Source organism: Acanthopagrus latus, chromosome 13, assembly GCF_904848185.1.
Source record: "Acanthopagrus latus isolate v.2019 chromosome 13, fAcaLat1.1, whole genome shotgun sequence".
NCBI classification, from domain to species: domain Eukaryota; kingdom Metazoa; phylum Chordata; class Actinopteri; order Spariformes; family Sparidae; genus Acanthopagrus; species Acanthopagrus latus.
In genome coordinates this window covers 20,091,933-20,118,376 of record NC_051051.1, presented here as the reverse complement: position 1 = coordinate 20,118,376, position 26,444 = coordinate 20,091,933, and the positions used below count along the sequence as shown (strand labels likewise).

Here is a 26,444-nt window from a genome sequence, read left to right as displayed (position 1 = left end):
GACCATAAAAAGCCAAGACAGTTGGACCCAACTCAGGTCTGATTGCAGTGCCTTGCAGGAGGTCGCAAGGGGAATTAGCTCAAATGGTAGAGCGCTCGCTTAGCATGCGAGAGGTAGCGGGATCGATGCCCGCATTCTCCAGGAGACTTTGGTTTCCTCTCTTCTGTTGCAAAGGTAATGAGCGAAAAACCGTGACATACTGGACATTAGTCGATGGACATGCTTAACGTTCTGTGAATCAACTCAGGTGGTCTTGTTGGTGGCCTATCTCACTGCATGACTTTTGCAACCTCTCTACGGCCTGGACCTTAGTTAAGGTGTGGTAGTTCGCTGGCACGCGAATAAAGTAGCTAAGGGGCCCCGTATACTCAACAACGCTGATGCCGGTCACTCAGTGTACCGCTGGATGTGGACAAGATAGATTGATACTTTATTGATCCCGGAGGAAATTCAAGCTACGTACGTGCGCCCGATAAAATCAAGTAACCAGAGCCGTTGCTTTCCGATTGGCACAAATCTACACGGAGGCCAAGGAAAAGATTCTCCTTCGAGCCGGATTTGAACCAGCGACCGAAGGATAACTGTTTTGACCAACCTACAGTCCTCCGCTCTACCAACTGAGCTATCGAAGGAAGCGCTCAGAGAGGAACGACAGAGACCTACACGGACCGTAACATGGCAACGAGTGTGCTCGTTTAAACACCTGCTGGCCTAACACTGGGAGTTTCATGACATACTTGGTGAAGACTGCCGTCGGCCACTACGTTCACCGGCAGACGTGGGACGGCTTTGAGTTTTTTTCCCCAGAGAAATCACGCAACGAAACAGGCGGCTCTGAAAAAGACTGCCTTCGACTCTTTCTATTCTGAACAGACGAGGACGACGGGCAGGGCCCTCTAGGCGGACATGCCTGAGCGAAGCGAGCATCTGCTTAAAAGCCAGATGTGAAACACAGCTGGAATGCCAGTTGAGGTTTGGTAGTTTGCTGACATGTGAAGATGGCCGATTAAAGATTCCTCAAGTGCGACGAGGATGGGATTCGAACCCACGCGTGCAGAGCACAATGGATTAGCAGTCCATCGCCTTAACCACTCGGCCACCTCGTCTTTGAGCTGAGGGCTCCTTCGTGTGCGCACGCGGTGTGTGACCATAAAAAGCCAAGACAGTTGGACCCAACTCAGGTCTGATTGCAGTGCCTTGCAGGAGGTCGCAAGGGGAATTAGCTCAAATGGTAGAGCGCTCGCTTAGCATGCGAGAGGTAGCGGGATCGATGCCCGCATTCTCCAGGAGACTTTGGTTTCCTCTCTTCTGTTGCAAAGGTAATGAGCGAAAAACCGTGACATACTGGACATTAGTCGATGGACATGCTTAACGTTCTGTGAATCAACTCAGGTGGTCTTGTTGGTGGCCTATCTCACTGCATGACTTTTGCAACCTCTCTACGGCCTGGACCTTAGTTAAGGTGTGGTAGTTCGCTGGCACGCGAATAAAGTAGCTAAGGGGCCCCGTATACTCAACAACGCTGATGCCGGTCACTCAGTGTACCGCTGGATGTGGACAAGATAGATTGATACTTTATTGATCCCGGAGGAAATTCAAGCTACGTACGTGCGCCCGATAAAATCAAGTAACCAGAGCCGTTGCTTTCCGATTGGCACAAATCTACACGGAGGCCAAGGAAAAGATTCTCCTTCGAGCCGGATTTGAACCAGCGACCTAAGGATAACTGTTTTGACCAACCTACAGTCCTCCGCTCTACCAACTGAGCTATCGAAGGAAGCGCTCAGAGAGGAACGACAGAGACCTACACGGACCGTAACATGGCAACGAGTGTGCTCGTTTAAACACCTGCTGGCCTAACACTGGGAGTTTCATGACATACTTGGTGAAGACTGCCGTCGGCCACTACGTTCACCGGCAGACGTGGGACGGCTTTGAGTTTTTTTCCCCAGAGAAATCACGCAACGAAACAGGCGGCTCTGAAAAAGACTGCCTTCGACTCTTTCTATTCTGAACAGACGAGGACGACGGGCAGGGCCCTCTAGGCGGACATGCCTGAGCGAAGCGAGCATCTGCTTAAAAGCCAGATGTGAAACACAGCTGGAATGCCAGTTGAGGTTTGGTAGTTTGCTGACATGTGAAGATGGCCGATTAAAGATTCCTCAAGTGCGACGAGGATGGGATTCGAACCCACGCGTGCAGAGCACAATGGATTAGCAGTCCATCGCCTTAACCACTCGGCCACCTCGTCTTTGAGCTGAGGGCTCCTTCGTGTGCGCACGCGGTGTGTGACCATAAAAAGCCAAGACAGTTGGACCCAACTCAGGTCTGATTGCAGTGCCTTGCAGGAGGTCGCAAGGGGAATTAGCTCAAATGGTAGAGCGCTCGCTTAGCATGCGAGAGGTAGCGGGATCGATGCCCGCATTCTCCAGGAGACTTTGGTTTCCTCTCTTCTGTTGCAAAGGTAATGAGCGAAAAACCGTGACATACTGGACATTAGTCGATGGACATGCTTAAAGTTCTGTGAATCAACTCAGGTGGTCTTGTTGGTGGCCTATCTCACTGCATGACTTTTGCAACCTCTCTACGGCCTGGACCTTAGTTAAGGACCAGCTGGCTGATAGATGGCAGGTAGATCTTAGACACCTTGCTCTCCACCTTCTACTGCAGGATGCTTCACAGGTGCTCCACTGGGTCTAGGACTGGAGAGTCACCATCACCTTCACTTTCCTCAGCAAGGCAGTGTCATCTTGGAAGCACCCTGCAGCAGACGGTGGAGGACAGCAAGGTGTCCAACGTCCACCTGCTCTGTGACGTTATCATGGAGGAGAGAGAGAGAGAGAGAGAGAGAGAGAGAGCTCCAGCAGCGACCTGTGCAGCTCTGGTGAAGTCCATGTCCTGGAGGGTGAAGGCAGTGCTCGTTAATAATGGTGATCACACTCAATATTGACACTTTGGGCACAATTTAGACATGTGTACTTACTTTTGTTGCCAACTGTTATACAAGCTGTACACTGACTACTACTATATCAAAGTGTCATTTCTATAGTGTTGTCCCCAGAGTAATTTCTGTTGTTTTTTTTATAAATGTGGGGGATGCACCCACTTTTGTCAGATACTGTATTTGGGAATTGTACTCAAACACACAATATATACACTATATACACAAGCTCACACTCTATTTTTGTGCTCTCTGTTCCTTCAGCCACTCCTCCAGAGATTTCCCTTGTGAGGCCTGTGGACAAAAGGTGGCGCTGTCATAACGGCTATGGCCAAACTCCTTGGTTTTTGGCTGTCCACACGTGCCACACGTGTTATATGCCACTCCTCTTAGATACCTCCTCTTGGACACTCCACTCTCCTCCTCAAGGGCCCGCCGTCGTCTGTTTCTCTCTGTGAAGCGAGACACAGGAGCGCCCAGTGCAGAACCAAGCTGAGCCGGGCCTGCACTGGGTGTTGAGACACCAGGAGCTGCCAGCACCAGTGACAGCGTGTTGTCAGGGTTCAGGACTAAGTTCCCTAAATGAGCTGACATGGGCTGTGCAGTGCCTGGTGCGGTGGGGTTGGGTGCAGTGCCTGGTGCTGTGGTGGTGGGTGCAATGGGGCGCTCCCTGGTGGCAGCAGCGGGCCGTCTGCCTGGCCGCAGGACGGGAGCCTGTCCCTCCAGATTAGGAGGGAGGACAAACTGGTGCCGTGGGCCAGATGTTGGAGGAAGGAGCTCCAGTGTCTCCTTCGGGGCCGGAAGCTGGTCGGGTGCCACGGGAATCTTGTTAGTTGGAGCCATTCCCTGGGAGAGGACACTCATCTCCTGGGTCTTCTGCCTCCGTTGAAACCTGAGAGAAGATCATTTGTGTTAGATCAGTGGTTCTCAAATGGGGGTACTAGTACCCTCTGTATTTGAAGGCGTTCCAGGGGGTACATGAGTGCTGCCAAATAATGTGCCTGACCTACCACTGAATGAGTGTCTTCTGATTTAGCTCAAAGAGCTGGAGCGTGGTCTCCGCCATAAGCCTTGGAGTGTTGAGCACCAGCTCCCGGATGTGGTGGTAGCTGTCAAGGATTTTTGACCATCTAGGGGTGGAGACTCCAGACTTCTTGGTGGGCGACTTGTGCAAACTGCACAGCTTGGTGCATATGGCCTCAACCAAGCGGCTGGTGCTGGGCCACTGTGCAGGACCCCCAGGATGTCCTATCAAGCAGCGTTTGACACTCTCCACACCCGGTGTGACTCCAGACCGCTTCGGAGCCTTAAAGCGGCCACTTGTCAGGCGCACCTGATGGCGAGGCTGGTAGTTGACACGCATCTTGTCAACCTCAGGGAGAGCTGTCCACAGCTGGACGATCTGGGTCACCTGCAGATCAGTGAAGTAAGAAGCCTCACGGAGATCCACCAGGTAAACAGCGAGATCCTGGACTTTGTCCCACCCAGCGATCCCATCCGGTCCAATCACTGCTCCCTAGTAAATCAATCGATTAATAGTAATATATGTGAAATAAAATGTCATTGAGATTGGATTGAAATAGTTATCAAAGTGTCTTACTCGAGCCTCGTCAGACATACTGCTGGACGGCACATCAGCAGGTGATGCAGGGGCCTGAGGAGGAGGAGAGGGCGGAGGTGGGGAAGGCAGATGCGCAGAAGGCGGAGGAGAAGAAGGCTGAGGACTCGTTAACGATGAGGGCCTGCTCTGCAGAGCACGGGAGGGGTCATCCTCATACAGCACCGGAACTGTGATGTCCTCCATGCTCTCTTCAACAAAGCCCTCATCTTGGAAGTCCTCATCATTGACTTCCTCCACCAGCCTGTCCTCCTCCTCTGGGTTCTGGAGCACTGGCGTCAGTTCCTTGCCGGTCTGGCTGTACAAGTACTCCATCCCCAGCAATTCACCTAGGAAAAAAAACAAAAAAAAAACAGAAAAAAAGGAAAGTATTATTAATATTTCATCCAATACATTACAGGTTACATTGATCAACATAGTGTTATTAAAGAAAACATTAATTAAGGTGTTCTTTTTCATGTTGAATGGGGGATAATTTCTTACCTGTGTATGCTCCAGGGGTGCGATAGCGCTCATCCCAGCATCTCCCTAGCACCTTTTGGCTGAGCTGGTCCACCGCCTCTCTGAGAGCACTGCTGTAGGAGCGGATGGAAGGTGCTCCCTTTACAGCGTCCTCCATCCGGTCGTCATTCCAGCGCATCAGCCCTTCCAGAAGATACGCCTGGAAATGCACATCACTGGCACTGGTTCCTGAAGGTGAAATACACAAAGAGGTATGTCGCATTTGTAAAAGATATTAACCACATATGATATGAAGTATCTATAAAACAAAGCCAGACATATTGAGAAAAAAAGAGGTCTAAAACTAATAACGCATATGTATGCAATACCTGGAATAAACCTGTTCAGGTGGAGGTGAAAGGACTCCAAGGAGGTAGAGCCACGGGCACACCTGTAGCAGCACAGCTCCACGTTGCCTTTCTTCAAGGTGCCCGTCTTGATGTAGAGCTGGAAGTCTTCTGGGTCTTGGATACAGCCAAGGTGTTTCTGCTGCTCCATCCATATCTGCTGGATCCGTTCGTGGTCCAGCAGAGGAACGCCCAGAGTGTCCTTCCCACTCGCGCTGTCAAACAGACTGATCAGTGACCCGATCAGTCTGTTGGTCTCCTCCACCCCTCGGGTCCTCCTCCTGCAGTGCAGTGCCAACTCCCTCCGAGTGATGCGAGTGGTCACCGCCTCCTCCGAGATGTTGCCAACACTTCTTGCTGCAAGCTCACCCTCCTTGGCACGGCGAAGAGCAGCAACATCTTCTGGATCCCACTCAAAAATGCACGTGGACAGGCGTGCCATGAAGATGCCATACAGGGGGTGAGCCTCAGTGGTGACACCTGCAGCAAAACGGCGCATGAAATGCCAGATGTCAAGCCGCACCTGAAGCTCATCCCACCCTGCAAACATGGCTTTCACCCGACAAGGGCCATGCTGACTGCAGCAGTCTCTGTCCACATAGATCACCTTGGGTGGCGCCTCACCCGCCTCCCTGTACCGCTTCAACAGGCCAGCTGCCATGGTGTCAAGTGCTTGTCCCTCACCAGCTGTCAGAACCGAGACAAGGACTTGACCGTACTCGTTGCCAACATTGGTGCACCAGGCAGCTGTACCTGCAGCAGCACCAGCGAGTTTCTTCGTGACCTATTCAGAAAAGATAAGGAGTTAAAAACTGCATTCATTAGTATGAAATGTAATGTAAGTGCAATATTTAAATCTCTGTTTCTCTGATGCTGCTACTATGCTCCCTGGTGGTGATGATGATGATGATGATATCTGAGGCTTTGTTTTAGTATGCTGTATGTATTTTATTTTACTGTCATGTGGAAGTGTTTGTGTATTGATTGTGTGTGTGTACTGCATTGCTTTTAGTAGTTGCACAGTAGTTGTACTGCTGGTATAATGACATTAAAGACTATATCTATCAATCTATTATGTATGCACTCTGTATATAAACAGGGCTGTGATACCTTTTTGGTGGAGTCCATCTTGAGGACAGAGCCAAAGATGGAGGTGATTTTGGCCTTCACCTCATGCAGCCGGCTGAGAACATCCCTGGCATAAACTGCTAACAGCCACTTGGGCTTGGGTAGGGCAGGTAAGCAGGGAGGCTCAGCAAAGACAGAGGGACGGACAACAGCGGACCTTGTGAATGGTTCACAAGCTGTCAGGTACTGCAGGACACGCTCCATCCATGCCTCGCTATGCTGTTCCTGCAGCTTTTTGTACAGCTGGGTCATGCTGTTTCCCATTGTCCTCTCCCTCATCATCCTCAGCACACGGATGCCACACGAGTATCTAATGAAAGGAAGGAGTGTAATGTCAAAAAAATAAAATAAAATAAAAAAAAACAACCCACAAATAAAAGCACCTAATAATGGTTGACATTAAATATGAATTACCTGTAAGTGAGCAAAGCTGGAAACTTGCTGCGGTGGCCCACATCCAGCTGGCCTAAGATGTCTTCAGACCAAGCAGGATACTTTTTGGAACAGCGCTTGCACTCCAGGTACTCAGTGGCAAGGTCATACCACCCGTCGATGTCCAGCACCTTCCGCACTGTTCTGTACACTCCCGCGGCTGTTAGTCTGTGCTTGCCGCAGGCTGGACGAACACAGACTAGAGGAAACAGCCACATCTTCTGGGGCATCCACAGGAACAACGGCCGACAGAAGAAGTGGTCAGGCGAGGCGGGAGGCTGGGTGTGAATGAGGGCGGGCTGAGGAGGATACCACCAAAGCTTCAGCGGTGACACCAGCTCTGGCTTGCCAGTACGTGGGTTGGCCTTGAACAGAGTGTGCCGTATCCACTCGTGCTGGTAAGGTGGAAGCTGATCCTTCCAGTGACTGGGAAGCTCAGCTGAAGGTTGATGAAGGAGAGCTGCTGGTGGAGGATCAGCACAGGCATCACGAGGCACCGTGGCTGCAAGAGCTAATGAAGGAGAAATTACTTAGGTTGGATGTTGATTTTGATTGTAATATGCCATAAATGCAACTCACAAAGTGCCACAGTGCAGAAACACAACAGAGAGAAACTGAATAAATAGCACAATGTTAATAATACTAGTGTTAAAATAAAATGTCAATAATACTAATGATAAAATACTACAATTTTAAGATTAGTAGTGGATAGTGTAGTACATTAAGTAATATTAAGAAGCAAAGAACCCAGTGTAAGCACATGGAAAATTATGCAAAATGTATTAATGATGCCCACAAATATGAAATATGCACACAGACACAGTAACAACTACTATTGTCATGATTAGAACAACAACTATCCACCATCCCAGTGGTTCAGAGGGAGCTAAAATGTGAATGCGAAGAGCATGCAGTGTAATTGTGAAAAAAGCGTGTGAAAAAAACGGCGTTAAAATTCAGGTGATTGATTTGGAGCACATGGGTGAGTGGAGTTAAGCAAAAAACACACAAAAAAAACAGCGACACCTTTGTACATCTTTAAGGTTTGCATCCAGGTTGATGTGGTTTTATGCTGTTTTGGGAATAAAAATATATTTAAAACGTAGAAATGTTCCACAAAATAATATTCTTACTGTTGTCGCTAAACATTCACATCATATTTGCATTTGTGTCATATGCCACACCTGTATTCAGCTGTGCCTCACACTGCGCTGCAGCAGATACCATTTCCTCATCATCAATCTCAGCAGAGTCTGGAGAGGAAATGTTGAAAGTATTAGGCCTACTGTTAACAATACACAGAGACAAATGTCTGTAAGATGGTGCATACTTACCAGAAGGGAAAAGCTGCCGGGGTTTTGAAGGTCGGGGTGAGGTGAGCTGCGGTGCAGGAGCTGGACAAAAGTGGACAAGTTAGTATAATCTGTTAAAATGGTACAAGTTATACATGTAGGTAGGACTGCTGTAGGGGATATTCAAAATTCACACTCCTACTCACAGAGTTTAACTGGTGACATCAACTTTTTCACCAGCTGTGAAGGAGACAGTTTCCCACGCGCCAGCAGAGATTTCACAGTGGCGGGCTTCCATGCGCCACTTTGGAATCCTGCTGGGGGTGCAGAGGAAGTGGAGGATGCAGGAGGACGTCCAGTGGAAGTGGAGGGCGCAGGAGGACGTCCAGTGGAAGTGGAGGCTGAAGATGGGAGGGTGGTGGCTGCAGCGCGTCTCTTCAAGACATACGTCTTGAAAATGGCCATGTTGGTGTTGGGCCGGGCATCAGCAGTCTTCAGGTAATTGATGAGGGCCTGGGCCTTCTGGCTCTGGTCCTCATAAACTTCCTTCATGGAGCGACCCTTAAAATCTCCAAACTCCACCATCAAATAGCCCTGGTCTCCAGTGTCCTTCGCTTTCTTCTGCATCTCCTGCTTACAGCTAAACTTCTCCAGTTCCACCGTCATCTCTCTGATCTGAGAGGTAAACTCCTGGAACACGTGTTTTTAATAAAGGTTTATTAGAGATACATATTCACAGGAAAAGCAACTCTCCATTTTCCTGTTTACAACGTCCTCCGTAACAACCAGCAACTTTGATACAGCGACTGAGGGTCAGACACGTTAAATCAAACAGCAGCCCGAACACGTATCAGGTGTGTTTTGACCAGAGGAAACCTGAACAAAGAGGCAGATCTGAGGACAGCTATGTCTTCTCTTCCCGTTTTCAACATCTGTTGTAGCTACGGTGACCACAGACGCATTCGGCTGACGGTCGCCAGTTAACAAAGCCCCGCGTTAATCCGAAACACCTGCGACCGACTCAGTTAGTTGCTGTGATTATGGTTACCACTATCTGTCCTGTTTTCGGTCATTTTCGGCCAGTTTTTCATTCATACGGACGGGAATACAGTTTATTGTCCATATGGGCGTATTGTGCAGTCCGTATTGACATATGTATTAGTTTGAATAATTCATTGCTCTTAAAACACCTGTGCCTGCAACCGACTCAGTTACTTGCTGTGATTATGGTTACCACTATCTGCCCCGTTTTCGGCCATTTTCGGACCGTTTTGTACTTTTGTACTGCTAACGTTTCATTTAATTTGATTTTACATTTTATATTAACTTCAGCGATATCTTTTTCTCTTTTATTTACTGTCGAAAACCTTAAAAGTTTACGTTCAATAGTAGAGTAATAAACTACTTACCAAAGCAGAGACGGGTTGTCATAGAGCGAGAGAAGGATCGCGAGAGCAGCGGGCCTAAATGTAAGCCACGGCGGCAAGGAACGTGATTTGTCAAAAGTAAGCCCACAGGACAGAACGTGATTGGCTGATGTGGGCTTACTTTGGGCTTACTTTGGCAGGGGGCCAATTTTTACGCTCCCTCACGCAAAGGGAAAGACACGCGAAAAGCACGGGGGAATGATCGAATAGTGAAATATCACAGACAGTGTCTCCTGTATCTCTGTATGTATATTTCTCGCGTATTTTAACCGAGTCATCCGCCGCGCACCTCGCCGTGAGCCGGATGCGTACCCACGACCTGCCGGCCAAGGCAAAGCCTGGGTTATTGTTGCGCCCGTGGAGCAGCAGAGTTGTGTTTGTTATTAATCATCAGCAAATACAACATCGTGAATCAAAGCGTGGTATATATATATATATATATATATATATATATATATATATATATATATATATATATATATATATATATATATATATATATATATATATATATATATATATATATATTATTTGTATCCGTAATATGTGTCCATTCCTCATTTATTTATATTCCGGTTGTCCCTAAGAATCCAATGATCAAAAGCATCTAAATGGTTTTTCATAAAATTATTCCAGCTTGTGAATATCGTCCTGTAAAGTCAATTTGTTTACCGTCTACCAACTTTGTTTGTCAAATAAAATCCAGACTTTACCGGCCGCATCTTTATTTTCTCTAGTTCCTGTATGGTGTTGTTGGGTGTGCTCGTTTTCATCACTTTGCTGGCTACAAAATAAAAGTGTCCCCATCTTTCTCTGTTCAGCACAGCCCTTGAATTAGATGGAGCGCTCCTTTGTTTAAAGGGCCAATAGGCTTTGTTTACTGTTTTTTGCTGCCTTAGTACAGGGATAGCGTTTTGGCTATCAACATGTCAATCACTCAGGCTTCTAGCCAATTATTTTACCTTTCCAACGATGGTAGGCGTGCCCAGGTGCGTTAGGTATGAGCCGAGGAATATCACTGCGTCTGGCAGCTAGCGGGCTAACTTTACGCAGCAGACGCATTCGCACCGGACATTTAAATACTTTTAGACGGCAATTTTCACAGTTTACAATGGCGAAATCCACAAAGAAAAACTAAACATGTCCGAGAAGAAGACCTGGAATGGATCATGGCATCATGTGATGAAATTGAAGACGGTGAGTAGGGCTCTGAGAGAGAGGAGATGTTTGCTCAGGGCCTCGACGACATCTTAGATCGGTGTGTAACGTTATCTTGGATGATGTTTGATTTATTTATTTAGCCATGAGTGAAATTTGAATGAAAGTTAGCGGGAAGGGGTTTTTATGCTTACAGTGAACTGTACAGTATACATTAGCATTTCATAAATAATGCTAAATGGTTAGAGCCCCAGGGGCTAATTAGCCTAGCTTGCATCAACTACTCAACCAAAGCTATGTAATCCTTATAATTCTATTCTATAATGTTATTCTTTTTGAGCCTCTAATTCCCTTTTATTTATTTATTTATTTATTTATTTATTTATTTATTTATTTATTTTCAAGCTTGTAAACAAATTGAACTAGATCTTTTTCACTGACCGGACGCTGGGAATATTCCCTCAATTCAATTCTGTTTATGTACAGTCATTTTTCTGATGTTTTTGTGTAATATGTAGTATATATGTAGTATATATCTGTGTTTATTTGTTTCCTATGTAAATAGCACCCTGTTGAATTGCATTTATATATTTTTTCATCATATGTGCTAACATTTGTGCATTGCATTGTGATTTGTAGGTCACAGTCTGAAGAAAGTTACGTGGATTGGGAGCCTGAAAGTGAGGCAGTCAGACGCCCAACCCCCTCTCCTGCTGAAGGGGGTCATCCGAAGTGCCAACGATCCTCTTCTGCATCCACCAGTGCTACCTCCCCCGCTGCGTACATACAGTATTAGTATATTGAAAGGGTTAGGGTCATTTTTGTATAATGGTTACTATTCTGTAGTGTCTTGTCGCATGACAGTATGTCAATACGGCCACCTAGAAGCGTGTGGAAACCCCTCTAACCACCCATCAAATGAATGTGTGAAAAAAATATGTTTTGAATCATGGAGGAAGGCTTTATAGTCACCAAAGTGCTTCAGTAATGTTTCCAGTGTCACAGAAGTGAGTAAAAGCATTTTGCACAATTTGGCCATTTGGAGACGTTTTGGAGAGGTTCGGGGACGCCAGTGACACCACAAACTAAAAACTCCATAACTCCCATAAGGTTAGGCCTAGAAGTCTAAAATTTTATCCAGGTGTAGTTGACACGATGTAGAGGGTATGTGGTATATTGACATTTGCCTTACATAAAGCACATTCTAGTTATTGTTATTCAAATATGAGCTATTTTTTTTGAAGACAAAAAAAATGTTTTAGAGCCATGTTTGAACTGATGTCATTTGTCATCTTCAGAAACTAGAGGTTTCAAATGAAGTATCATACATCCATCTGGGACTTGTAGTCATTGTGTTATAAGTTTTTCCATTTGGGTATGCTCAATAGGCGAAAATGACAAAAAACAGGTGGGTGTCAAGGGGTAATTATAGCTTTCTGTGTTCTCAAAACAATTCATACAAGCATCAGAATGCTGCACAAATGATCCTGATAGAGATAAAAAAAAAAAAAAGGCAATCATGCAGTCAGTTTATAAAGTAAAAATAAACAATTAATCTGTTCAGACCTGCAGCATTGCTTCATGACTGCCCTGTCATTTACACAGTGACACAGATGAATCCAATCTAGATCTTCACACAATTTAGAAGTATGATTTTGTAGAAAGCAGTTTAACATTTAACATATAATGGTATGGGGTGTAAAATATACATAGGAATGTAGTAATATATCTATATGTAGTATTTATATGTCCCTGGGACTGCTATTACTCTGCAGTATTCATGTAGTTTTACTGTTGATACTTGTACTACACGGAGCTGATAGTACTGTTGTACTCTAAATTAAGTAAAAGCTTAATACAGGAACTTTACTTGTTATATATTTTCTCTACACTGTAATATTCTTACCTTTACAGGAATGATGTCTGAGTACTGTGTCCACTCTCAGTGGAAATGTCAGATACAGTAGTAGTGAGTAATTAAGTGCACTTAGACTACTTATGCACTGTGCAAAAGTAGCCCACAAATTTGAAGTACTTTTACTTTACTTTAGTACTTTACACCTCATTACATTTTTAGAAATATTGTATTTTTACTTCTATAGCTTACAGCTGTAGTGACTTTTCCTATTAAGTTTTTACATCAACTACTCAGCAGTATTTAGATTACTTGAAATACTTCTCTCAACCAGTTACATATTCTTGATAGTTGAGTATTTATAGTAAGACCTGCAGCTGCCTGTCAGTCATGTTTGTTTTTTTCTTTTTTCTTTTTTGCCAGAGTTGAGCTGCAGGACGGGACGGGCCTGCACTTGATCAGCTGTCTGACAGGAAAAACAACCAAATAAAGCCCGAGGAAGTGATGACGCGGATGGATGAGATGGTTCAGTTTTTCTCAGCAGGGCAGAGGAGGAGGAGGTGCTGTTCCCCTCTGCCCCCCCGCTGGAGGAGGTGATGGCCGGGGCGGAGGTTAAGGTGATGAGGACGACCCTCTCCTTCCTGTCAGTCACCGCTTTGTCCCGGGGTGCCTGGATCTGCAGCTTGCCGCCCACCAGCGAGCAGGTGACGGTCTCGGGGTCCACGTCGCTCGGAAGGTCGAACTCCTGCCTGAACTCCTGACACCTGTAGGAGTACGAGCCCTTCTCATCCTCCTTCTTCTTCTGTGTCTTGCCGCTCACCCTCAACTTCCTGCCCACCTGTTTGACTGATAGCTCCTCTGGGGAGAACTCCTGAGTGCCTAGGCGGAGGGCAAAGCTGCTGCTATCCTTCCCAGCTCCTGGAAGCTGATGGGCTTGAACATCCCCGTCAAGGTTGAGGTCTGATCGATTTACTCGAAGATCTTCTGGTGGAGCCTCCCCATGTACTCCATGCTTTGCCTCATCTCCTGTATGTCGTGGATCATCTCCTGCTCCAGTTGGACCCAACTCAGGTCTGATTGCGGTGCCTTGCAGGAGGTCGCAAGGGGAATTAGCTCAAATGGTAGAGCGCTCGCTTAGCATAGGAAGGGGGCCAATCTTTACGCTCCTCACGCAAAGGAAAAGACACGCGAAAAGCACGGGGGAATGATCGAACAGTGAAATATCACAGACAGTGTCTCCTGTATCTCTATATGTATATTTCTCGCGTATTTTAACCGAGTCATCCGCCGCGCACCTCGCCGTGAGCTGGATTCGTACCTACGACCTGCCGGCCAAGACGGTTTGTTGTTGCTCCCTCTCTGATTGTTTGTCCGTTGCCATGAGAACGTCTCCCCCTCGTGGTCTCACGAAATCATGGTGCCAGATGTTTTCCTGAGGTATTACTCCCGATTTAAAATCCATAGCAATTTGATGTTATATGTTGTAATACTTGTTCATTTGTATTTATTATGAAGACCATTGCTTTGGCTTTAAGATGTACCCCCCAATGACTGCTAATGTTTTTTCTCATTCTATTAATATAATGATAACATTAAAATGTGTTACTATGGGACAAAATGGACAGTTTTTTTAAATGATGGACACACTGAGTCATAAATGTTGGTACAATAAGATTTAATGAACACAAGATCTAAAATAAATCAATATTGAAAAGAACACACACACAGTATATATATATATATATATATATATATATATATATATTTATATTTATATTTATATTTATATTTATATTTATATGTATGTATATGTATGTATATTCTCACATTTTTGATCAACTTTTATTACATCTTTTCAGGGGGACAACACTATAGAAATGACACTTCTATATAACTTAGTAGTAGTCAGTGTACAGCTTATGTAACTGTATAGATTAACTGACCTTTGAAAATAACTCTAGACATAGCCATAGCCTAAACAGTTGGCAACAAAAGTGAGTACACCTCACAATAAACATGTCTAAATTTTGCCCAAAGTGTCAATATTGAGTGTGACCACCATTATTAACTAGCACTGCTTTCACCCTCCAGGACATGGACTTCACCAGAGCTGCACAGGTTGCTGCTGAAGTTCTCTCTCTCTCTCTCTCTCTCTCTCTCTCTCCCCCCCCTCCATGATGACATCACAGAGCAGGTAGATGTTAGACACCTTGCTCTCCTCCACCTTCTACTGCAGGATGCTTCACAGGTGCTCCACTGGGTCTAGGACTGGAGAGTCACCATCACTTTCACCTTCACTTTCCTCAGCAAGGCAGTGTCATCTTGGAAGCACCCTGCAGCAGACGGTGGAGGACAGCAAGGTGTCCAACGTCCACCTGCTCTGTGACGTCATCATGGAGGAGTGAGAGAGGGAGAGAGAGAGAGAGAGAGAGAGAGAGCTCTCGCAGCGACCTGTGCAGCTCTGGTGAAGTCCATGTCCTGGAGGGTGAAGGCAGTGCTAGTTAATAATGGTGATCACACTCAATATTGACACTTTGGGCACAATTTAGACATGTGTACTTACTTTTGTTGCCAACTGTTATACAAGCTGTACACTGACTACTGCTATATCAAAGTGTCATTTCTATAGTGTTGTCCCCAGAGTAATTTATGTTGTTTTTCATAAATGTGGGGGATGCACCCACTTTTGTCAGATACTGTATTGGGGAACTGTACTCAAACACACAATATATACACTATATACACGTCAGATACTGTATTGGGGAACTGTACTCAAACACACAATATATACACTATATACACAAGTTCACACTCTATTTTTGTGCTCTCTGTTCCTTCAGCCACTCCTCCAGAGATTTCCCTTGTGAGGCCTGTGGACAAAAGGTGGCGCTGCCATAACGGCTATGGCCAAACTCCTTGGTTTTTGGCTGTCCACACGTGCCACACGTGTTATATGCCACTCCTCTGACATACCTCCTCTTGGGCACTCCACTCTCCTCCTCAAGGGCCCGCCGTCGTCTGTTTCTCTCTGTGAAGCGAGACACAGGAGCGCCCAGTGCAGAACCAAGCTGAGCCGGGCCTGCACTGGGTGTTGAGACACCAGGAGCTGCCAGCACCAGTGACAGCGTGTTGTCAGGGTTCAGGACTAAGTTCCCTAAATGAGCTGACATGGGCTGTGCAGTGCCTGGTGCGGTGGGGTTGGGTGCAGTGCCTGGTGCTGTGGGGGTGGCAGCAGCGGGCCGTCTGCCTGGCCGCAGGACGGGAGCCTGTCCCTCCAGATTAGGAGGGAGGACAAACTGGTGCCGTGGGCCAGATGTTGGAGGAAGGAGCTCCAGTGTCTCCTTAGGGGCCAGAAGCTGGTTGGGTGCCACGGGAATCTTGTTAGTTGGAGCCATTCCCTGGAGAGGACACTCATCTCCTGGGTCTTCTGCCTCCGTTGAAACCTGAGAGAAGATCATTTGTGTTAGATCAGTGGTTCTCAAATGGGGGTACTTGTACCCTCTGTATTTGAAGGCGTTCCAGGGGGTACATGAGTGCTGCTAAATAATGTGCCTGACCTACCACTGAATGAGTGTCTTCTGATTTAGCTCAAAGAGCTGGAGCGTGGTCTCCGCCATAAACCTTGGAGTGTTGAGCACCAGCTCCCGGATGTGGTGGTAGCTGTCAAGTATTTTTGACCATCTGGGGGTGGAGACTCCAGACTTCTTGGTGGGCGACTTGTGCAAACTGCACAGCTTGGTGCATATGGCCTCAACCAAGCGGCTGGTGCTGGGCCACTGTGCAGGACCCCCAGGATGTCCTATCAAGCAGCGTTTGACACTCTCCACACCCGGTGTGACTCCAGACCGCTTCGGTGCCTTAAAGCGGCCACTTGTCAGGCGCACCTGATGGCGAGGCTGGTAGTTGACACGCATCTTGTCAACCTCAGGGAGAGCTGTCCACAGCTGGACGATCTGGGTCACCTGCAGATCAGTGAAGTAAGAAGCCTCACGGAGATCCACCCAGGTAAACAGCGAGATCCTGGACTTTGTCCCACCCAGCGATCCCATCCGGTCCAATCACCTAGTAAATCAATTGATTAATAGTAATATATATGAAATAAAATGTCATTGAGATTGGATTGAAATAGTTATTAAAGTGTCTTACTCGAGCCTCGTCAGACATACTGCTGGACGGCACATCAGCAGGTGATGCAGGGGCCTGAGGAGGAGGAGGAGAGGGCGGAGGTGGGGAAGGCAGATGCGAAGAAGGTGGAGGAGAAGAAGGCTGAGGTGGAGACGGCGGAGGAGGAGGAGAGGCCTGAGGACTCGTTAACGATGAGGGCCTGCTCTGCAGAGCACGGGAGGGGTCATCCTCATACAGCACCGGAACTGTGATGTCCTCCATGCTCTCTTCAACAAAGCCCTCATCTTGGAAGTCCTCATCATTGACTTCCTCCACCAGCCTGTCCTCCTCCTCTGGGTTCTGGAGCACTGGCGTCAGTTCCTTGCCGGTCTGGCTGTACAAGTACTCCACCTAGTTAAAAAAAAAAAAAAAACAGAAAAAAAGGAAAGTATTATTAATATTTCATCCAATACATTACAGGTTACATTGATCAACATAGTGTTATTAAAGAAAACATTAATTAGGTGTTCTTTTTCATGTTGAATGGGGGATAATTTCTTACCTGTGTATGCTCCAGGGGTGCGATAGCGCTCATCCCAGCATCTCCCTAGCACCTTTTGGCTGAGCTGGTCCACCGCCTCTCTGAGAGCACTGCTGTAGGAGCGGATGGAAGGTGCTCCCTTTACGGCGTCCTCCATCCGGTCGTCATTCCAGCGCATCAGCCCTTCCAGAAGATACGCCTGGAAATGCGCATCACTGGCACTGGTTCCTGAAGGTGAAATACACAAAGAGGTATGTCGCATTTGTAAAAGATATTAACCACATATGATATGAAGTATCTATAAAACAAAGCCAGACATATTGAGAAAAAATGAGGTCTAAAACCAATAACGCATATGTATGCAATACTGGAATAAACCTGTTCAGGTGGAGGTGAAAGGACTCCAAGGAGGTAGAGCCACGGGCACACCTGTAGCAGCACAGCTCCACGTTGCCTTTCTTCAAGGTGCCCGTCTTGATGTAGAGCTGGAAGTCTTCTGGGTCTTGGATACAGCCAAGGTGTTTCTGCTGCTCCATCCATATCTGCTGGATCCGTTCGTGGTCCAGCAGAGGAACGCCCAGAGTGTCCTTCCCACTCGCGCTGTCAAACAGACTGATCAGTGACCCGATCAGTCTGTTGGTCTCCTCCACCCCTCGGGTCCTCCTCCTGCAGTGCAGTGCCAACTCCCTCCGAGTGATGCGAGTGGTCACCGCCTCCTCCGAGATGTTGCCAACACTTCTTGCTGCCAGCTCACCCTCCTTGGCACGGCGAAGAGCAGCAACATCTTCTGGATCCCACTCAAAAATGCACGTGGACAGGCGTGCCATGAAGATGCCATACAGGGGGTGAGCCTCAGTGGTGACACCTGCAGCAAAACGGCGCATGAAATGCCAGATGTCAAGCCGCACCTGAAGCTCATCCCACCCTGCAAACATGGCTTTCACCCGACAAGGGCCATGCTGACTGCAGCAGTCTCTGTCCACATAGATCACGTTGGGTGGCGCCTCACCCGCCTCCCTGTACCGCTTCAACAGGCCAGCTGCCATGGTGTCAAGTGCTTGTCCCTCACCAGCTGTCAGAACCGAGACAAGGACTTGACCGTACTCGTTGCCAACATTGGTGCACCAGGCAGCTGTACCTGCAGCAGCACCAGCGAGTTTTCTTCGTGACCTATTCAGAAAAGATAAGGAGTTAAAAACTGCATTCATTAGTATGAAATGTAATGTAAGTGCAATATTTAAATCTCTGTTTCTCTGATGCTACTATGATGATGATGATGATATCTGAGGCTTTGTTTTAGTATGCTGTATGTATTTTATTTTACTGTCATGTGGAAGTGTTTGTGTAGTGATTGTGTGTGTGTGTGCTGCACTGCTTTTAGTAGTTGCACAGTAGTTGTACTGCTGGTATAATGACATTAAAGACTATCTCTATCAATCTATTATGTATGCACTCTGTATATAAACAGGGCTGTGATACCTTTTTGGTGGAGTCCATCTTGAGGACAGAGCCAAAGATGGAGGTGATTTTGGCCTTCACCTCATGCAGCCGGCTGAGAACATCCCTGGCATAAACTGCTAATAGCCACTTGGGCTTGGGTAGGGCAGGTAAGCAGGGAGGCTCAGCAAAGACAGAGGGACGGACAACAGCGGACCTTGTGAATGGTTCACAAGCTGTCAGGTACTGCAGGACACGCTCCATCCATGCCTCGCTATGCTGTTCCTGCAGCTTTTTGTACAGCTGGGTCACGCTGTTTCCCATTGTCCTCTCCCTCATCATCCTCAGCACACGGATGCCACACGAGTATCTAATGAAAGGAAGGAGTGTAATGTCAAAAAAATAAAATAAAATAAAAAAAAAAACAACCCACAAATAAAAGCACCTGATAATGGTTGACATTAAATATGAATTACCTGTAAGTGAGCAAAGCTGGAAACATGCTGCGGTGGCCCACATCCAGCTGGCCTAAGATGTCTTCAGACCAAGCAGGATACTTTTTGGAACAGCGCTTGCACTCCAGGTACTCAGTGGCAAGGTCATACCACCCGTCGATGTCCAGCACCTTCCGCACTGTTCTGTACACTCCTGCGGCTGTTAGTCTGTGCTTGCCGCAGGCTGGACGAACACAGACTAGAGGAAACAGCCACATCTTCTGGGGCATCCACAGGAACAACGGCCGACAGAAGAAGTGGTCAGGCGAGGCGGGAGGCTGGGTGTGAATGAGGGCGGGCTGAGGAGGATACCACCAAAGCTTCAGCGGTGACACTAGCTCTGGCTTGCCAGTACGTGGGTTGGCCTTGAACAGAGTGTGCCGTATCCACTCGTGCTGGTAAGGTGGAAGCTGATCCTTCCAGTGACTGGGAAGCTCAGCTGAAGGTTGATGAAGGAGAGCTGCTGGTGGAGGATCAGCACAGGCATCACGAGGCACCGTGGCTGCAAGAGTTAATGAAGGAGAAATTAATTAGGTTGGATGTTGATTTTGATTGTAATATGCCATAAATGCAACTCACAAAGTGCCACAGTGCAGAAACACAACAGAAAGAAACTGAATAAATAGCACAATGTTAATAATACTAGTGTTAAAATAAAATGTCAATAATACTAATGATAAAATACTACAATTTTAAGATTAGTAGTGGATAGTGTAGTACATTAAGTAATATTAAGAAGCAAAGAACCCAGTGTAAGCACATGGAAAATTATGCAAAATGTATTAATGATGCCCACAAATATGAAATATGCACACAGACACAGTAACAACTACTATTGTCATGATTAGAACAACAACTATCCACCATCCCAGTGGTTCAGAGGGAGCTAAAGTGTAAATGAGAAGAGCATGCAGTGTAATTGTGAAAAAAGCGTGTGAAAAAAAAGGCGTTAAGATTCAGGTGATTGATTTAGAGCACATGGGTGAGTGGAGTTAAGCAAAAAACACACAAAAAAAACAGCGACACCTTTGTACATCTTTAAGGTTTGCATCCAGGTTGATGTGGTTTTATGCTGTTTTGGGAATAAAAATATATTTAAAACATAGAAATGTTCCACAAAATAATATTCTTACTGTTGTCGCTAAACATTCACATCATATTTGCATTTGTGTCATATGCCACACCTGTATTCAGCTGTGCCTCACACTGCGCTGCAGCAGATACCATTTCCTCATCATCAATCTCAGCAGAGTCTGGAGAGGAAATGTTGAAAGTATTAAGCCTACTGTTAACAATACACAGAGACAAATGTCTGTAAGATGGTGCATACTAACCAGAAGGGAAAAGCTGCCGGGGTTTTGAAGGTCGGGGTGAGGTGAGCTGCGGTGCTGGAGCTGGACAAAAGTGGACAAGTTAGTATAATCTGTTAAAATGGTACAAGTTATACATGTAGGTCGGACTGCTGTAGGGGAAATTCAAAATTCACACTCCTACTCACAGAGTTTAACTGGTGACATCAACTTTTTCACCAGCTGTGAAGGAGACAGATTCCCACGCGCCAGCAGAGATTTCACAGTGGCGGGCTTCCATGTGCCACTTTGGAATCCTGCTGGAGGTGCAGAGGAAGTGGAGGGTGCAGGAGAAGGTGCAGAGGAAGTGGAGGATGCAGGAGGACGTCCAGTGGAAGTGGAGGCTGAAGATGGGAGGGTGGTGGCTGCAGCGCGTCTCTTCAAGACATACGTCTTGAAAATGGCCATGTTGGTGTTGGGCCGGGCATCAGCAGTCTTCAGGTAATTGATGAGGGCCTGGGCCTTCTGGCTCTGGTCCTCATAAACTTCCTTCATGGAGCGACCCTTAAAATCTCCAAACTCCACCATCAAATAACCCTGGTCTCCAGTGTCCTTCGCTTTCTTCTGCATCTCCTGCTTACGGCTAAACTTCTCCAGTTCAACCGTCATCTCTGCGATCTGAGAGGTAAACTCCTGGAACAGCTGTTTGTTCTCAGACAGAGGGTTTGCCTGCACTGTTTCCTTGGAAATGCTGTGCAGTAAATACACAGCATATCCAAGACTGTTCTCCAGGAGCCACCTGAACCTCTGGCCCTGGAACATGCCAAACTGCAGCTGGCAGTGAGCCAGTACCAGAAGCCTGTCAGCTGGGTCTCCACCATGGCCAGCCACAAAGTTAGCGGCCTCTGCCAGCACCTCCTCTTTGGGTTTGGCCCTTCCAGACCCGGTGTTTGAAAGAGCCCTTGCCTCCTCCGAGGGTGCCATCAGCAGTCTAGTTGAACTGGCTGACTGGCGACGAAAAACGGGGTACGCATACATTATCTGAATGAAAAAAGAAAAGAATGTTAGCTCTAGTTATCTCAAAGATACCTGTATATTGGTCAAAGATGAGGTGCAACACTTTAGTGTCCCCACTTGATAAATCACATAAAATTATAATATGTGAATACACTTTAAAACTGGTCAGTACAAAACTGTATATCATTCGGTACAACACTGAAAATGTGACATTGCAGTAATTTTTGCAAACAAACAAACAAGATTAGCAATTAATTATGATTAAGTGTACATATTTTCTTAATCTGAGTTTATTGGCATACACCACATAAATTGTGGTAAAATTTCTAGTCATGGCATTAAAGCCAGCTATATATATATATATATATATATATATATATATATATATATATATATATATAGCCATGTATTACTGATTCTTGAGAGTCGGGACATAACACATGCACATACATACAGTTTTTCATTCATACGGACGGCAATACAGTTTATTGTCCATATGGGCGTATTGTGCAGTCCGTATTGACATATGTATTAGTTTTAATAAACTGCTCTTAAGACCACCGACTCAGTTAGTCGCTGTGATTATGGTTACCGCTATCTGTCCTGTTTTCCGCCATTTTCGGCCGGTTTTTCATTCATACGGACGGCAATACAGTTTATTATCCATATGGGCGTATTGTGCTGTCCGTATTGACATATGTATTAGTTTTAATAAACTGCTCTTAAGACCACCGACTCAGTTAGTCGCTGTGATTATGGTTACCGCTATCTGTCCTGTTTTCCGCCATTTTCGGCCGGTTTTTCATTCATACGGACGGCAATACAGTTTATTATCCATATGGGCGTATTGTGCTGTCCGTATTGACATATGTATTAGTTTTAATAATCTGCTCTTAAGACGACCGACTCCGTTAGTCGCTGTGATTATGGTTACTACTATCTGTCCTGTTTTCCGCCATTTTCGGCCGGTTTTTCATTCATACGGACGGCAATACAGTTTATTATCCATATGGGCGTATTGTGCTGTCCGTATTGACATATGTATTAGTTTTAATAAACTGCTCTTAAGACGACCGACTCCGTTAGTCGCTGTGATTATGGTTACTACTATCTGTCCTGTTTTCCGCCATTTTCGGCCGGTTTTTCATTCATACGGACGGCAATACAGTTTATTATCCATATGGGCGTATTGTGCTGTCCGTATTGACACATGTATTAGTTTTAATAAACTGCTCTTAAGACGACCGACTCCGTTAGTCGCTGTGATTATGGTTACTACTATCTGTCCTGTTTTCCGCCATTTTCGGCCGGTTTTTCATTCATACGGACGGCAATACAGTTTATTATCCATATGGGCGTATTGTGCTGTCCGTATTGACATATGTATTAGTTGTAATAATCATTGCTCTTAGCATACCTGTGCCTGCGACCGACTGCGTTAGTTGCTGTGATTATGGTTACCACTATCTGTCCTGTTTTCGGCCATTTTCGGACCGTTTTGTACTTTTGTACCGCTAACGTTTCATTTCATATGATTTTACATTTTTTATTAACTTGAGCGACACCTTTTTCTCTTTATTTACTGTCGAAAACCTTAAAAGTTTACGTTCAATAGCAGCGTAATACACTACTTACCCAAGCAGAGACGGGTTGTCATAGAGAGAGAGAGAGATCGCGAGAGCGGCGGGTCAAAATACAAGCCACAGCGGGAAGGAACGTGATTTGTCAAAAGTAAGCCCACAGGGCGCAACGTGATTGGTCAAAAGTAAGCCCACAAGGAGGAACGTGATTGGCTGATGTGGGCTTACTTTGGGCTTACTTTGGGCTTACTTTGGCGGAGAAGGCAGGATGCAGGAAGCGCAAGCGAGAGGTAGCGGGATCGATGCCCGCATTCTCCAGGAGACTTTGGTTTCCTCTCTTCTGTTGCAAAGGTAATGAGCGAAAAACCGTGACATACTGGACATTAGTCGATGGACATGCTTAACGTTCTGTGAATCAACTCAGGTGGTCTTGTTGGTGGCCTATCTCACTGCATGACTTTTGCAACCTCTCTACGGCCTGGACCTTAGTTAAGGTGTGGTAGTTCGCTGGCACGCGAATAAAGTAGCTAAGGGGCCCCGTATACTCAACAACGCTGATGCCGGTCACTCAGTGTACCGCTGGATGTGGACAAGATAGATAGACACTTTATTGATACTTTATTGATCCCGGAGGAAATTCAAGCTACGTACGTGCGCCCGATAAAATCAAGTAACCAGAGCCGTTGCTTTCCGATTGGCACAAATCTACACGGAGGCCAAGGAAAAGATTCTCCTTCGAGCCGGATTTGAACCAGCGACCTAAGGATAACTGTTTTGACCAACCTACAGTCCTCCGCTCTACCAACTGAGCTATCGAAGGAAGCGCTCAGAGAGGAACGACAGAGACCTACACGGACCGTAACATGGCAACGAGTGTGCTCGTTTAAACACCTGCTGGCCTAACACTGGGAGTTTCATGACATACTTGGTGAAGAATGCCGTCGGCCACTACGTTCACCGGCAGACGTGGGACGGCTTTGAGTTTTTTTCCCCAGAGAAATCACGCAACGAAACAGGCGGCTCTGAAAAAGACTGCCTTCGACTCTTTCTATTCTGAACAGACGAGGACGACGGGCAGGGCCCTCTAGGCGGACATGCCTGAGCGAAGCGAGCATCTGCTTAAAAGCCAGATGTGAAACACAGCTGGAATGCCAGTTGAGGTTTGGTAGTTTGCTGACATGTGAAGATGGCCGATTAAAGATTCCTCAAGTGCGACGAGGATGGGATTCGAACCCACGCGTGCAGAGCACAATGGATTAGCAGTCCATCGCCTTAACCACTCGGCCACCTCGTCTTTGAGCTGAGGGCTCCTTCGTGTGCGCACGCGGTGTGTGACCATAAAAAGCCAAGACAGTTGGACCCAACTCAGGTCTGATTGCAGTGCCTTGCAGGAGGTCGCAAGGGGAATTAGCTCAAATGGTAGAGCGCTCGCTTAGCATGCGAGAGGTAGCGGGATCGATGCCCGCATTCTCCAGGAGACTTTGGTTTCCTCTCTTCTGTTGCAAAGGTAATGAGCGAAAAACCGTGACATACTGGACATTAGTCGATGGACATGCTTAACGTTCTGTGAATCAACTCAGGTGGTCTTGTTGGTGGCCTATCTCACTGCATGACTTTTGCAACCTCTCTACGGCCTGGACCTTAGTTAAGGTGTGGTAGTTCGCTGGCACGCGAATAAAGTAGCTAAGGGGCCCCGTATACTCAACAACGCTGATGCCGGTCACTCAGTGTACCGCTGGATGTGGACAAGATAGATAGACACTTTATTGATACTTTATTGATCCCGGAGGAAATTCAAGCTACGTACGTGCGCCCGATAAAATCAAGTAACCAGAGCCGTTGCTTTCCGATTGGCACAAATCTACACGGAGGCCAAGGAAAAGATTCTCCTTCGAGCCGGATTTGAACCAGCGACCTAAGGATAACTGTTTTGACCAACCTACAGTCCTCCGCTCTACCAACTGAGCTATCGAAGGAAGCGCTCAGAGAGGAACGACAGAGACCTACACGGACCGTAACATGGCAACGAGTGTGCTCGTTTAAACACCTGCTGGCCTAACACTGGGAGTTTCATGACATACTTGGTGAAGACTGCCGTCGGCCACTACGTTCACCGGCAGACGTGGGACGGCTTTGAGTTTTTTTCCCCAGAGAAATCACGCAACGAAACAGGCGGCTCTGAAAAAGACTGCCTTCGACTCTTTCTATTCTGAACAGACGAGGACGACGGGCAGGGCCCTCTAGGCGGACATGCCTGAGCGAAGCGAGCATCTGCTTAAAAGCCAGATGTGAAACACAGCTGGAATGCCAGTTGAGGTTTGGTAGTTTGCTGACATGTGAAGATGGCCGATTAAAGATTCCTCAAGCGCGACGAGGATGGGATTCGAACCCACGCGTGCAGAGCACAATGGATTAGCAGTCCATCGCCTTAACCACTCGGCCACCTCGTCTTTGAGCTGAGGGCTCCTTCGTGTGCGCACGCGGTGTGTGACCATAAAAAGCCAAGACAGTTGGACCCAACTCAGGTCTGATTGCAGTGCCTTGCAGGAGGTCGCAAGGGGAATTAGCTCAAATGGTAGAGCGCTCGCTTAGCATGCGAGAGGTAGCGGGATCGATGCCCGCATTCTCCAGGAGACTTTGGTTTCCTCTCTTCTGTTGCAAAGGTAATGAGCGAAAAACCGTGACATACTGGACATTAGTCGATGGACATGCTTAACGTTCTGTGAATCAACTCAGGTGGTCTTGTTGGTGGCCTATCTCACTGCATGACTTTTGCAACCTCTCTACGGCCTGGACCTTAGTTAAGGTGTGGTAGTTCGCTGGCACGCGAATAAAGTAGCTAAGGGGCCCCGTATACTCAACAACGCTGATGCCGGTCACTCAGTGTACCGCTGGATGTGGACAAGATAGATAGACACTTTATTGATACTTTATTGATCCCGGAGGAAATTCAAGCTACGTACGTGCGCCCGATAAAATCAAGTAACCAGAGCCGTTGCTTTCCGATTGGCACAAATCTACACGGAGGCCAAGGAAAAGATTCTCCTTCGAGCCGGATTTGAACCAGCGACCTAAGGATAACTGTTTTGACCAACCTACAGTCCTCCGCTCTACCAACTGAGCTATCGAAGGAAGCGCTTGGAGAGGAACGACAGAGACCTACACGGACCGTAACATGGCAACGAGTGTGCTCGTTTAAACACCTGCTGGCCTAACACTGGGAGTTTCATGACATACTTGGTGAAGACTGCCGTCGGCCACTACGTTCACCGGCAGACGTGGG

The 26,444-nt window shown here is 46.8% G+C and overlaps 3 protein-coding genes, 1 long non-coding RNA gene, 14 other non-coding genes and 1 pseudogene across 19 annotated transcripts; 6 read left to right on the top strand and 13 right to left on the bottom strand.

Annotated features, from left to right (window-relative positions):
- Nucleotides 1-68: 68 nt before the first annotated feature.
- On the top strand, nt 69-141 carry trnaa-agc. The gene has a single exon. It is a non-coding gene; the product is annotated as a tRNA-Ala (tRNA).
- A 402-nt stretch (nt 142-543) lies between these two features.
- Nucleotides 544-632, bottom strand: trnay-gua. The gene is given in 2 exon segments: nt 544-579; nt 596-632. It is a non-coding gene; the product is annotated as a tRNA-Tyr (tRNA).
- A 392-nt stretch (nt 633-1,024) lies between these two features.
- On the bottom strand, nt 1,025-1,106 carry trnas-gcu. Its single transcript has one exon. It is a non-coding gene; the product is annotated as a tRNA-Ser (tRNA).
- Nucleotides 1,107-1,213: 107 nt separating this feature from the next.
- On the top strand, nt 1,214-1,286 carry trnaa-agc. The gene has a single exon. It is a non-coding gene; the product is annotated as a tRNA-Ala (tRNA).
- Nucleotides 1,287-1,688: 402 nt separating this feature from the next.
- trnay-gua lies at nt 1,689-1,777 on the bottom strand. The gene is given in 2 exon segments: nt 1,689-1,724; nt 1,741-1,777. It is a non-coding gene; the product is annotated as a tRNA-Tyr (tRNA).
- A 392-nt stretch (nt 1,778-2,169) lies between these two features.
- trnas-gcu lies at nt 2,170-2,251 on the bottom strand. Its single transcript has one exon. It is a non-coding gene; the product is annotated as a tRNA-Ser (tRNA).
- Nucleotides 2,252-2,358: 107 nt separating this feature from the next.
- On the top strand, nt 2,359-2,431 carry trnaa-agc. Its single transcript has one exon. It is a non-coding gene; the product is annotated as a tRNA-Ala (tRNA).
- Nucleotides 2,432-4,315: 1,884 nt separating this feature from the next.
- On the bottom strand, nt 4,316-9,768 carry LOC119031193. Its single transcript, XM_037119508.1, has 9 exons — nt 9,669-9,768; nt 8,466-8,949; nt 8,302-8,361; nt 8,152-8,220; nt 6,950-7,478; nt 6,518-6,845; nt 5,390-6,191; nt 5,043-5,249; nt 4,316-4,888 (listed from the first exon to the last, which is right to left on the bottom strand). Exons 2-9 carry the CDS (start codon nt 8,923-8,925, stop codon nt 4,458-4,460), a joined length of 2,886 nt encoding a protein of 961 aa, XP_036975403.1. The 5' UTR covers nt 8,926-8,949; nt 9,669-9,768; the 3' UTR covers nt 4,316-4,457.
- A 3,458-nt stretch (nt 9,769-13,226) lies between these two features.
- Nucleotides 13,227-14,670, bottom strand: LOC119031623 (annotated as a pseudogene).
- A 2,016-nt stretch (nt 14,671-16,686) lies between these two features.
- Nucleotides 16,687-17,590, bottom strand: LOC119031622 (arp2/3 complex-activating protein rickA-like). Its single transcript, XM_037120204.1, has 3 exons — nt 17,366-17,590; nt 16,846-17,214; nt 16,687-16,761 (listed from the first exon to the last, which is right to left on the bottom strand). The coding sequence occupies exons 1-3, from the start codon at nt 17,396-17,398 to the stop codon at nt 16,687-16,689; spliced, it is 477 nt and encodes a 158-aa protein (XP_036976099.1). The 5' UTR covers nt 17,399-17,590.
- A 941-nt stretch (nt 17,591-18,531) lies between these two features.
- Nucleotides 18,532-23,266, bottom strand: LOC119031194. 2 transcript variants are annotated; one of them, XM_037119509.1, is made up of 6 exons: nt 23,217-23,266; nt 20,774-21,605; nt 20,610-20,669; nt 20,460-20,528; nt 19,258-19,786; nt 18,532-19,151 (listed from the first exon to the last, which is right to left on the bottom strand). In XM_037119509.1, exons 2-6 carry the CDS (start codon nt 21,600-21,602, stop codon nt 18,722-18,724), a joined length of 1,917 nt encoding a protein of 638 aa, XP_036975404.1. In that variant the 5' UTR covers nt 21,603-21,605; nt 23,217-23,266; the 3' UTR covers nt 18,532-18,721. The 2 variants fall into 2 exon arrangements, with proteins under 2 accessions (XP_036975404.1, XP_036975405.1); XM_037119510.1 differs by having other exon boundaries at nt 18,533-19,151; nt 19,258-19,777.
- Nucleotides 23,267-23,393: 127 nt separating this feature from the next.
- On the top strand, nt 23,394-26,231 carry LOC119031201. The gene is made up of 2 exons (XR_005078547.1): nt 23,394-23,451; nt 24,608-26,231. It is a non-coding gene; the product is annotated as an uncharacterized LOC119031201 (long non-coding RNA).
- trnay-gua lies at nt 23,893-23,981 on the bottom strand. Its single transcript is given in 2 exon segments — nt 23,893-23,928; nt 23,945-23,981. It is a non-coding gene; the product is annotated as a tRNA-Tyr (tRNA).
- trnas-gcu lies at nt 24,374-24,455 on the bottom strand. Its single transcript has one exon. It is a non-coding gene; the product is annotated as a tRNA-Ser (tRNA).
- Nucleotides 24,563-24,635, top strand: trnaa-agc. Its single transcript has one exon. It is a non-coding gene; the product is annotated as a tRNA-Ala (tRNA).
- Nucleotides 25,049-25,137, bottom strand: trnay-gua. Its single transcript is given in 2 exon segments — nt 25,049-25,084; nt 25,101-25,137. It is a non-coding gene; the product is annotated as a tRNA-Tyr (tRNA).
- On the bottom strand, nt 25,530-25,611 carry trnas-gcu. Its single transcript has one exon. It is a non-coding gene; the product is annotated as a tRNA-Ser (tRNA).
- Nucleotides 25,719-25,791, top strand: trnaa-agc. The gene has a single exon. It is a non-coding gene; the product is annotated as a tRNA-Ala (tRNA).
- On the bottom strand, nt 26,205-26,293 carry trnay-gua. The gene is given in 2 exon segments: nt 26,205-26,240; nt 26,257-26,293. It is a non-coding gene; the product is annotated as a tRNA-Tyr (tRNA).
- Nucleotides 26,294-26,444: the final 151 nt, after the last annotated feature.

Bases quoted from the DNA above. Each gene is read 5' to 3' on its own strand.
- LOC119031193 (XM_037119508.1), bottom strand. From the start codon at position 8,925: ATGACGGTGGAACTGGAGAAGTTTAGCTGTAAGCAGGAGATGCAGAAG. The intron at 8,362-8,465 runs GTGAGTAGGAGT...ACTTTTGTCCAG, and splicing joins GATGTCACCAGTTAAACTCT to CTCCTGCACCGCAGCTCACC. The intron at 4,889-5,042 runs GTAAGAAATTAT...TTTTTTTCCTAG, and splicing joins CACCCCTGGAGCATACACAG to GTGAATTGCTGGGGATGGAG.
- LOC119031622 (XM_037120204.1), bottom strand. From the start codon at position 17,398: ATGAGCGCTATCGCACCCCTGGAGCATACACAG. The intron at 17,215-17,365 runs GTAAGAAATTAT...TTTTTTAACTAG, and splicing joins CACCCCTGGAGCATACACAG to GTGGAGTACTTGTACAGCCA. The intron at 16,762-16,845 runs GTAAGACACTTT...TTGATTTACTAG, and splicing joins GTATGTCTGACGAGGCTCGA to GTGATTGGACCGGATGGGAT.
- LOC119031194 (XM_037119509.1), bottom strand. From the start codon at position 21,602: ATGTATGCGTACCCCGTTTTTCGTCGCCAGTCAGCCAGTTCAACTAGA. The intron at 20,529-20,609 runs GTTAGTATGCAC...TTTCCTCTCCAG, and splicing joins CCGGCAGCTTTTCCCTTCTG to ACTCTGCTGAGATTGATGAT. The intron at 19,787-20,459 runs GTGTGGCATATG...CTCCTTCATTAA, and splicing joins TGAGGCACAGCTGAATACAG to CTCTTGCAGCCACGGTGCCT.